The sequence below is a fragment of the Alosa alosa genome, chromosome 22 (genome assembly GCF_017589495.1).
Source record: "Alosa alosa isolate M-15738 ecotype Scorff River chromosome 22, AALO_Geno_1.1, whole genome shotgun sequence".
Lineage (NCBI taxonomy): Eukaryota > Metazoa > Chordata > Actinopteri > Clupeiformes > Clupeidae > Alosa > Alosa alosa.
The window spans coordinates 29,660,118-29,671,644 of record NC_063210.1 but is presented as its reverse complement, the minus strand read 5'-3'; the positions used below and the strand labels follow the sequence as shown (position 1 = coordinate 29,671,644).

At 40.4% G+C, this 11,527-nt stretch overlaps 1 protein-coding gene across 2 annotated transcripts; it reads right to left on the bottom strand.

Annotated features, from left to right (window-relative positions):
• Window positions 1–743: 743 nt before the first annotated feature.
• LOC125287603 lies at window positions 744–10,186 on the bottom strand. 2 transcript variants are annotated; one of them, XR_007192385.1, is made up of 8 exons: window positions 10,060–10,186; window positions 9,780–9,926; window positions 9,450–9,701; window positions 9,191–9,361; window positions 2,385–2,638; window positions 1,661–1,730; window positions 1,413–1,567; window positions 744–1,126 (listed from the first exon to the last, which is right to left on the bottom strand). XR_007192385.1 is itself a non-coding variant. In XM_048233527.1 (4 exons), the coding sequence occupies exons 1-4, from the start codon at window positions 10,063–10,065 to the stop codon at window positions 9,152–9,154; spliced, it is 615 nt and encodes a 204-aa protein (XP_048089484.1). In that variant the 5' UTR covers window positions 10,066–10,186; the 3' UTR covers window positions 9,141–9,151. The 2 variants fall into 2 exon arrangements, 1 of the variants encoding a protein (XP_048089484.1); XM_048233527.1 differs by lacking the exons at window positions 744–1,126; window positions 1,413–1,567; window positions 1,661–1,730; window positions 2,385–2,638 and having other exon boundaries at window positions 9,141–9,361.
• Between the last annotated feature and the right edge of the window lie 1,341 nt (window positions 10,187–11,527).

Genomic DNA, 11,527 nt, shown 5'->3' with positions numbered 1-11,527 from the left:
TGTCCAGGGATCAGTGGACGTGCCAAAGTCCTTACAGGAGACAGTAGCTGCATCATCCAAAACGGGGCCAGAGAGAGTGGCTAAATGGACCTCCCTCCTGAACCATGTTCAGAATGTCCATACACATGAGGACCCCATCTTCCCAAAATGCCTCCACACAATCCGAAAAACAAGGGACAAGAGTAAATGGCTCTCAGCAGGTTTGTTTCATTCAACTAGTTTGGTTATATTTATTAGCTGCAATTATGGTCATTACCATAAATATGATATGTACTATATAATGTTTTTGTCTTGCAGGAACTCCTGCGTTCTACCATCTAGAAAAGGAGCTGACCAAGAAGACTGTCCTAAAGGATATTGCTAAACTCAGTCCACACTACCAGACGTCCTCTTTGGAGGCGTTCCATAGCGTTATTCTGCGGTTTGCACCCAAAAATGTTGTCTATCCATATCTGGGAATGCTGTGCAGGTAAATGAAACTATGTTTATTCTTTGAGAACACTTTCCCATTCCTTGAAATTGTTTACATGTCTGATTTTCTTTTTACTGTCCCAAGACAAGCCACCACATCTTCAGGGGATCCTCTTAATAACCTCCGCTTTCCAAAATCCAGGAAGGGAGAGTGCAGAGCCAGACCAGTGAAGACAGACGCTACATTCCGTAAGTTGTTTTTTTTTTTTTTTTCTTAAACATTCACATTGTACATGGCAAAGTATTGCAATAGTACTTAACACGATAAATAAAACCAAACAAACTTACTTAAATACCTGAGAAACTAAAATTTCACATGCATAATGTCAATATGAATAGTTGTTAAATAATGTAGTAAATTATATTAGTGATTAACTTTTTCATCATCATATGGAGACGAGATTCTGAAGCTAAACATCCCGCCGGACCCGTCTTCAGAATATGAGCATCCAGACAAGGAGGAGGTCATCGCCAGCTACGTCTCCAGATTCAATCAAGGGGCGGGAGTTTGAAGCCTACGTATCTTCCCTGGGCGTCTGGAAACTCCCGTCGTATCCGAAGTACGACACACGAGGGGATCACTACCCGTATTTTTCGACCAAGGAAGCCCCAGCACCAGCTCACAAAACTTCTGTAGGCTAAATACCTGTAACGACTGAGAGAAATGAACATTGCTAGTCAACAGGTTTTATAATGTATGTCACCATTTTGAATCAGTGAATCCTTCAAAACTGTATTTTATGTACAATGACCGTTGTAAATAAATGTTTATTGCATGTGTAAAATGCTTCATGTGAATTTATGTGTAATATACAGTTTGCTAAGGAAATACTTGGCTATAAGTTCAAGAAAAAAAACCTGAAAGAGGCTTCGGCAGACTATATTTGCTTTATTATGTTGTACGAACAGTGAATGTAAGTAGGTTATTACAGATAACTCACTGCTCTATTCCCCGTAGCTGTAAAGGACCGTAGTCAGCCCTGTAAATGTTGCATGCATTCTGCAGTGAGAACACATTTAGGCAAACAGGTTCTAAACCTGGATGGTCTATCATACATGGAGGCCTTTCTTCCAGCTGTTGCAGTCGTCTTGTAACCTATTATGCATAACATAAAGGTAAGTATCTGCAGTGGCATCTTATCTGCAATCATATATTGCAAACATAAGTATAGAGGAAAGATCACGTTACCTGTGGTACCTCCTGGCAGCATAAGTTCTCAGACTCTGACGGCATTGTTGCACAATTTCCACATGTGCACCTAAACAAACACATACAAAAGGAGTCCTGCATGAAAAGCTAAAGAAATAATAAACCCTATATTTTTTTACACAACAATAGCACCCACAATTACATTTGAACGAGCGTGCTTCAGCTAGCTAGTACTTTTTCTCAGCCTGACCTAAGTGGGTGAATAGTAAGTAGTTGTACTAGGCTAGACTTTCTCAAGTTTACAATGCAAACACACCAGTATACACCAACATATCTTGCGCATACATGCAAGCCTCATCAGTATGACAGAGAAATACTACTGTACTTTAGGAACACTCGGTCTGTAGCAATGGCGTGGGAGCCTTCCCTAATTTTACTGTGAACAAATGTAACGTTATTTTAAGTTAGAGCAGGTTGCAGGATCTGCCAACCACCTTGGCCAATGTCAACCGAGCGAAGCTTGAAGCAGCGGGGTGCTTAGAAGACACTTCTAACTTCACGTTTAGTGAACAAGAAGCACAATATAGTTTACTACTGTGTGAATACAAATTCATTAAGTTTAATAAATAATGAATTAATTCATAATCGTGCCTGACCTGGCACTAACGTTAGCTATCGATAGCTAGACTAGCCTAGCGTTAGCTTTCACAGGCTAAACACTGACTAATATCTAAGTTTCAAAAAAATTGAAAGTTTCACTAACCATTCAGAAGCGTCTTGCTGAATTCTCTGAGTCTCGGGTTCTGCAGGAGACTCCCCTCCTTCAGGATCCGATTCTGGTTCAGACATGTATGGTTGAACTACTGCCGCCATGTCCATGTAAAAGTTAACGTAGTAGTAGTGGTAACAGTCAGTGGGGCGTGGGCAAAGATTCTACAGAAGCTTCAGGCGTGGCCAAATTAGCAGCAGATCATGAATATGTAATGAGCAGCAGAAAACAGCATACTCGGAAAGGGGCTGAAACAGAGGGGAATAGAGGTAGGTAACAATCGTTTCCTACGAGCTATTTCCAGCAAACAACTTCAGAAACATGTTTTCTAGAACTCATAGACCTATTTTAACTTGTTGAAAAATAGTCAAAATATGGGCACTTTAACAGTTTTAGTGAGTACAGTGGGCATCGCTTTCAAATGACCACTTCATTCGCGCATTCTTACGCTGAAGCTCTTGCCGAAGCTTTAGTACCACTTTCAGCCACTGTCGCGTCGCTCTGCCACTGTACATCGCTCTGCCTGCCAGCCCCTTACATAATTGTTGCCGAGAGTAATCCCAGCCTACTTAATTCAATAACAAAATAAATCATGCATAATTAAACATTACCTCGGTTTAGGCAACTTGGGTATGGGTAAGGCTTGACTACACGAAAATCGAAATTTGCGGTCTACATTATTGTCAGTGTTGGGGTTAACGCAACTACGCAAATCAAAACAGTGGTGTGATAATTGAGCCAGTAGAGAAATAACTGTTCAGAATTAATCTGTAGCCTTGGGTAGGCTTCTGCAGAAAACAATGTTGTTGCCGATTTAATACTATCTGGCGGCCGTTTTTAACAGTCTACGAATAGAGGCTTAGACAACTATGACCCACGCTTTGGTTTAAGAAATTAATTTGCCCTACTTCTTGACTGCAATGTAGTCAATTGACTGCTTGACATGTCATTTTTATTTTTCTGTACAATAAGCAAATACATCTGCTTTATGCCGCAGAATTACATTCATATTTGGCTGACTGCAGACGCGCCACTTCCCTCCCCAAATTCCAAGATCAAGATAGTATGAAGTGCTTTTTGTATAGGCTACTATCATTAAAAAATAGTTAAAACGAATAGCTATTTGCAATTTGACAAAACACTGGTCCTCATTTTGCTAATCACGAGGGCTTATATGAGCCTGTTGCATTTAGTTAGATGTCCGAGTCACGCATAATGTTTGAAAACCACTGGCTCGTAATCACAATAATTTAACACACGACAGTTGGATAGCCTACTTCATCATGTCCCCATGCCTACATTTTTGTGAGTAGCATAGAGATTGTTAAAAACAATAAAGTTTGGCTCTCCGTTTGGGACATCGAAAGCTTATAATTTAATAGACTACTTAATATTTTTAATAGACTACTTAATATTTTAATAGACTACCGTCGAAGATGCTGACTTGCAAAAGCCTCGGGATAACACGTTATTTCCACTATCATCAGTCATGCCACTTAATCAAAGTGGGGAATGAAATAAAAGTTTGAGAACCACTGGCTTAACAAGTTACCTACAGTCCAGAACACAGAATCTGTTGCAATATTCTGATGATTGGCGATGATATCGGCAAATGTTTGTTTTCAAAAGTAAGAATTTCACTTCACCATGCACCTTCGACAATACCTGGCCTACCTGGTATCATTACAAACATTATTCTGTGTCCTAAAACTGGCATATTTTATGGCATTGTGTCATGTAAGTTCGTTGCAAAATCTAGAGAAATGTGTGAGGTGGTCAGCGGGGGACAATTGAGACACACATTGGATTGTGTTATTACTTGAACATTCCACACTATCCACAGCTGTGGTAGGCCTATCAGCAGCAGGAGGATTACTGTCAGCGAGGCTTTATATAAAAAATTCTTCAACAGAAGGCCTCGAATGTTGTCTTGTTTTTTGGAGCTTTGCTTCGGCTTCTGTAATTTCGGCTTCATTGAAAATGAGGGCTTCCCTCAATGACCCTCCAGAATAAATAAAGCTTGAATGAATGAATGAATGCAGGCTTGCCCAAAATAAAGGCATGTGGTTTTTGCGCAGCCTACAGTAAATAACAGACCCGCCAGAATGTGCGTTATGATGCTTTTTACGAAGCAAGATGTTTTGGTACCCTACGACACTGCATGTTCTTAAATAACAATGATCATCAGTAATATTCAACCATTAATTTGGGTAAATGGGCAAGCGTGACCACCTTGATTGGCTGATGATTGTAACGCCGGCATGATTCCAAACACCTCCCTTACGATGATGAGTGACAGGTCTCAGAATGCGCGCGCTACACAAGGACGGAAGATGATGAATAACTGGGGCCGTAGGCTATTCACAAAGGCTTTTATCTTACTACTAGGAGTAGGCTACTCTAAATCGCACTTAAAGATTTTAGATTGGAGTTTTCTCTTAAAAGTTATTCACAAAGCCTTTCAGACAACTCCTAAACTAGGAGTGAGTCTTCGTGGCTATGGATGACGCCATTATTCATGCACGAGCTTGACTGAAGTGACCACCTTGATTGGCTGGACGATTGTAACGCTGGAATTCCAAACACCTCTCTTCCGATGATGACTGACAGGTGACAGGTCGAGAATGCCTGCGCTACACAAGTAGTCGCGAAGGACGGAAGATGATTAATAACTGAATAAAAAGGCCTAGCCTAAATGAATAAAGAGTAAGGCAAAACAAATAGCTTAGTAGCCTAATGAAACATAGGCCTATGGATTGATGCAGTAGCCTACCTTTGCAACATTATTAAATTAATCTGTCACCATATCCCTAGGCTAAGTTTGCAAAGAGGAGAACATTTTAATTTGATTCACAATGAAACGTTACATTTCATTTACATGTTAACAATGAGTAGTTTTGGTTGTTGTTGGTGGCGTTATTTCATCCCTTTATGAATGCAAAATTGTTCACTTATGATTGAAGCTCCTGTTACATAGGCTATTTCAAAACATCGCAACGTAAAATGCCACAAAAAAGCTGTTTATGAATAGGTCTTAGTGAGTTAGGAGTCCTCTCGACTTAAGCTGTCCCAGACTTAGGTGCTACTTTTAGGTCTAAAATGCTTCGTGAATTACTTTTTGTCCTAAAGTTAGGAGTGACACGCCCATTATTTTTAGGAGTTGCTCCTAAATTCGCCAGTTAGGAGCTACTTTTAGCCTTAAAGGAGAATTCCGGTGTGATATTGACCTAAAGTGTATTGAAACATGATACCGAGGTGTGAGCGTGTGTCTCATAGCCCATCTCGACTTGTCCCCTGCACTCCAAAATCTGGCTAGTTAGCGATCGACCAACAACTTTTTCAGTAGTGGTGCTTCTCGCATCGGGCTAGCCGCAAATAAATCACTGTTTTACACCCATTTACGAGGCTCAATGTATCTCCACACTTCATTTAAAACGAGACATTGAGAACTTTGAAAAAGCACTGGTAGTTTACTTACAAGGCGATTTATACAGACAGTATCTTCCACGAAAGTTTAAGCGTTTGCAGCCATCTTGAATTTAGTCACGATAAATCGAGCAGTAAGAATGAACAGGTATGATAAGGGATCAGATTCCAAAAATAATTCGGTGGAAATGCATGGATTCCAGTTGCTGCTACTGGAAGAAACTGGAATCCATGCATTTCCACTGAATTATTTTGGAATCTGATCCCTTTATCATACCTGTTCATTCTTACTGCTCTAATTTATCGCGGACTAAATTCAAGATGGCTGCAAACGCTTAAACTCGTGGAATATACTGTCTGTATAAATCGCCTTGTAAGTAAACTACCAGTGCTTTTTCAAAGTTCTCAATGTCTCGCTTTAAATGTCAGGGCCCTCGAAGTCTACCAATGAAGTGTGGAGATACATTGAGCCCTCGTAAATGGGTGTAAAACAGTGATTTATTTGCATGGCTAGCCCGATGCCGGGCACCACTATTGAAAAAGATGTTGGTAGCATCGGCCAGATTTTGGAGTGCAGGGGACAAGCCGAGATGGGCTATGAGACATACGTTCACACTCGGTATCATGTTTCGATACACTTTAGGTCAATATCACACCGGAATTCTCCTTTAAAATACTTTGTGAATACGGCCCCTGAATAAAAAGGCCTAGCCTAAATGAATCAAGGCAAAACAAATAGCCTAGTAGCCCAATGAAACATAATGGATTGATGTAGTATCTTTGTAACATTATTAAATTATTCTGTTACTATGCCTACGCTTGCAAAAGAGAACATTTCAATTTGATTCACAATAATGTTGCATTTAATTTACATGTTGACCATGATTAGCCTAGTTTTGGTTGTTGTTGGCGGCGGTATTGCATGTTAGTCATGCCTACAATGCAAAATTGCTTCCTCGCGATTGGAAGCTCCTGTAGCTGCATAGGATTTCAAAACCGCAGGTTTGTGATAGGTCTGTGAGTAAGGAGTCCTCTTGACTTCTTTTAAGCTGTCAGAGGTGGGAAGGTGTGATTTTTGGGGGGGAAGGGCCAGATTAACTGGGCACAATTGTCTGATGGCCCCCTTCCCCAGCCAACGCGTGAATCGGGTGGTTAGTTAATAGGCCTATCGTGAAGATTTTTCCTGCCATCTAAGGCACGAAGCATCTGTGAGGCCAAGCCTCACCAAGTAGCTCGCTTGTTTACAACTAACATTCCATTTAATTAAACTGCTTTATAGGCTATGCGAAATACTTTTCAACATTTTGAATATTAGTGTCGGGTGAATTGAAATGTTCTCAAAGTAGCCTTATGGCTGAAAGCTGCTTGGGACCCCCCCCGTCAAGCAATATAACCATACAAACGCGCTTCCTGCACTCATTGTTTCAAAACGAGTAATTTTGGCTTTGTCAGAACTGAAGAGCTGTGGACGGCACGCACGGTATGCCCAATGAAAATAAATTAACGCAACGCAACACAACACAGACCCCTTCTCTCGTCAGTCACTGACATGAACGAAACACAGAACCCGCTTTCTCTCACGCAGTCACTGACAGTAACCTAGAATAAATGCATGGGGAAAAACACTTCCCCATGACAAAGACATCGTAAAACACTGAAAGTTAATATTTTGTCACTAGCAACATTCATCTGTCCTTTGTCAAATGTATTATGTTCCAAGTACCCTATGCGTAATTCTGCTTCATAAAGTTGAACAAATACATTTGCTTATTTCACAGAAAAATGCCAGTCTACAGTGCAGAGTTGGTAAGTTATGGTAGGCCAACTTGCAGTGAACATACAAACAGGGGAAATTATTTCTCTTGCAGCTGAGTAGCCTCAGGTGCGCACGTAGACATAAGGCCGAACATGCAAGCGCCAATGAATCGTGCTCTCACGACAATCGCTCCGTTAAACTTAAATAGGTTAACATCACTCTAAGTTCGCCTTCAAGCGAGGAAAACGATGATTTGAAGACATCTGTTTCGTTGGAAGGGCAAGGGGTAGCAACAGGGCAACACAGACAGGCCCGATGGCAGGGCTGTTATGAGAGTATTAAAATATGGGATATTCTACGGGAAAACATTAAAACGGCAAGACAGCGGGGAAAGTTAAAATACGTGATAAACACGGAGTTGGCATGCATTGTTTCGGTCCCCGTGCACAGGGATTATTTGTCATACTATTAATCACATATGATTATTTGTGAAATTGTGCAAACAGGCTAAACACATTTGAAAAGGAAGGACTGGTAGCATGCAAGCTCACACGGAAAGATTGATTTAAGAACGTTATCACAAAGTGTGTGGCTGTGGCGCTGGGCGAAGACAATTGGCAGGGGAGGGTCATGTCTTTTTTTAACAATTCTGTCGGAGGGTCATTGAACAATTTCTAGCAGGCAAGAGAGGGTCATGCAACTTCCAACTGAAGCACTCAAAATTCCTCCGGTGGCCCCTTCAATAAATAACGATCAGTCCCTAGATTGCTGCTGGGCTATATGTCTTGGTTCTGTTAACAACTCATTGTCAAACGATAGCCTATCTCATGGGTTGCATCCATTACAAACAAACATGCAATGTGAACGTCTGGGATTGGGGAGAGCACTAAATGCTCTACTGAATAAGCACGAAGTCAAACCTTTAAATGAAAAACACTCTTTAATAATCCAAAAAAATAAACCGCTAATGAAGTAAACTTGTGACCATCAAAAATCGTTTATCGCTTGTAACTCCGTGATACCAGGACGTAACAGGAAGGCATTTGGCTGAGCAACGGAGGTTAATATGCTCCATGTTTTGTCCAAATGATGACTGTCTATCATCGTTGCACTCGGAGAAAACCGGAATGTTTCATTCGTCCCCGTTTCAATCGTCCCGGTTGTACCTACTCAAAACTCAGAATGTTTAATTTGTCCTGCGTCTCTACGGCTGCAAACGGGATTCACTCGCAGTTAACCAAATATTTCTTTATTAGGGCAGGGCAGGCATATTTCTGGCTATTAGCCTACATTATTTCTAAACCAGTCTGCTAAAGTCTGTAATGAAGTCTGTGTAGGGTTTTCCAGGCTCCATTTCTTTTATTTAGACACCCTGCTCACTTGAGCCATACATCAATTTCCAGGAATTAACTCCTGTTCTCAGAATAAACCACCCCTCCACTGAGCTTATTGCACCTGACTGAAGCAAACCCCTGTGCCGTGGACTCCCATTGCCCCATGAAAGTCATCCCAATAAAAACAAAACATCTGTTGTAACTAGCAATGCTTTTTAATGAAGTACTGTTGACGAATAGAAACATTATTCTTTTTTAATCATCATGCGAATTCGGTTCCGAACATTTTCAATGGATAGTTCCATTTTCTTACATATCCGTAAGAATTCTGGGTTTCTCCTTAGAATGTGTTGTATTTTCTTCTTCCTGATGCATTTTTTCTGGATATCATGTTGAAAGACAAGTCTGAGCATTGCTAGAAATTCTGGTGTGAATTTGAGTTTCCTTCGTTCACCCTGAGGACATTAAAATGTAAAAGTGTAATGCTTTTTGTCTATTAACAGTTTAATTACTAATTTCATTCATTACTCCATATCTACTTACATGAGTGCATATTGTTTCAGGAAGTAGTTGTTTTTTAGAATGGTGCTTTTTCTTTTTTGCTTTCTTATCTTCTGCCACATTCTTTGGCTTTGCCTTCATAGGGTCCAAATTCTTGCTCTCTTTTGTTCTGATTTTTTGACCCTTCTGATTTGTTTTGTTCCCAGCAGACTTCTTCAGCTTTTTGGTATGGACTGTATGTTTCTGTTTGTCCTTTCTTTTCATGTAATGGGGAGCTTGGATGGTATCAATAGCCTAAGGAATAGAGTTTATTTTTGGAATGAACAAATATTGAATTCTTGATATTATACCACTTTTAGGAATTCTACTCACCACTTCTGATTTCCTGAGGTTGTCGTGCTGTTTTAGGGACATGAGACTGTCATCCAGCACCTCTTCATGGTCAATCTCAGTGGGCCCCAACATGATTTGCATGTCTGTACTCCTCTGATCACCATCCACAGTGGATTGTAACATCTTCTGTACATGATTTAATTGGATTTGGAAGCATAACACATTGCATTTCTCAGTGAAAGGAAAATTATCCATTTGCAGGAATTTTACTATTCATTCTTGTCTGCCTCCTAAGGTTTTACCAGAATTGGACACTGACCTCCATGTCATCCTCTTGTATTTCCTTGAATGTTGTTTGCAGCTTCTATCCATTAACACATATTAATTGTAAGCATAACACATTAGAAGAAACGGTAAACTCAAAAGAAACAACATACAGGAATTCCACTCACCTCAGTCAATGTTGGTTTTGGCTGCCATGAAGTTAGAACAAGCTGTGAGAAGGTGAGGCCCACTTCATTTTCCAAATCATTATTATGTGTGTTGTTGACCTGTCCAAAAATGCTCATCATTTGAACTGACTGTTGTTTTGTGGAATTGTCTATTCAATCACCCAAGAATTATACTTGCACAACCAGGAATAGAGCCTGATTGTAAGATGGACCAACCTTTGAGACCGTGAGACCTTCCAGATCCTCGCTGCTTTCAAAACACTCCAAGTTTATTTCTTCTTTGATTGTGCTATTGGCCTATACAACAACGTACAATATTCGACATAATGCATTTACACAAATGCTATATTACTTTCTGTAGAAGGACAAATCAATTTCCACAAATACTGCATTACTTCCAATATAGCAACACCAACACATTGAAACATACATCCACTTCCTGAATCCCAGCTGTATGAAAAACCATGATAAAATCCACAACTATTACATCCACAATAGCAACATCAACTCCCAGGATTTCACCCTGGTCCTCACTCTTAAGCACCACACCACTGACTTTACCACAGCTGACTGAAGCATACCCGCTGAGGCTTGGAGCACAGATCCAGTCATTGCCTATGGTGCTCAAACACATTTCCACAAATGAAATCAACTTCCAGGTATTCTACTTACAGTATCCAATTCCTTGCACTTCAGTCCTTTCTGCTGTTGCCTCTGACCATCCTCAGACTCTGATGTCATCATTTTGGAAACTGTAAATGTACCTCAAATGTGAGAACATCAGTATTTATACTTATGATTCTAATGACATCATCATGCAACAGCCAATCATGTTAATGATCAACTTTTGCTTCCAAAAAAAGCACAAAAGCAAAATCAACATCCAGGAATTCAACTTGGTTCAACAAATTCAACAAACCCCAGAACTTATAGCCATGGTACTTTTTTTGGTTTTCTGGTGGACAAACACACCTAAAAAACCCATACATTTCCAGGAATTAACGCTATGGGCATCGTACAAATTCCAACAAAACATCAATTTTCAGGAATTAACCCTATAGGCAACCTACAAATTCCAACAAAACATCCAATTTCCAGGAATGAACCTGAATACCTTCAGTAGTGGGTCCCTGCCTGGATCCATGTCAAAAAGTTGGAAGTTGAAGTCCAAGTTCCGGAATATCACTTGGCTACCTACCTGGCTTTGCGTGCTCATTTCGCTGCATATATTCAGTAGAGGGGTCCCTGCCTGGATCCATGTCAAAAAGTTGGAAGTCCAAATTCAGGAAGTCAGTGGAGTGGTGCTTAAGGGTGAAATCCTGGAAGTCGATTTCG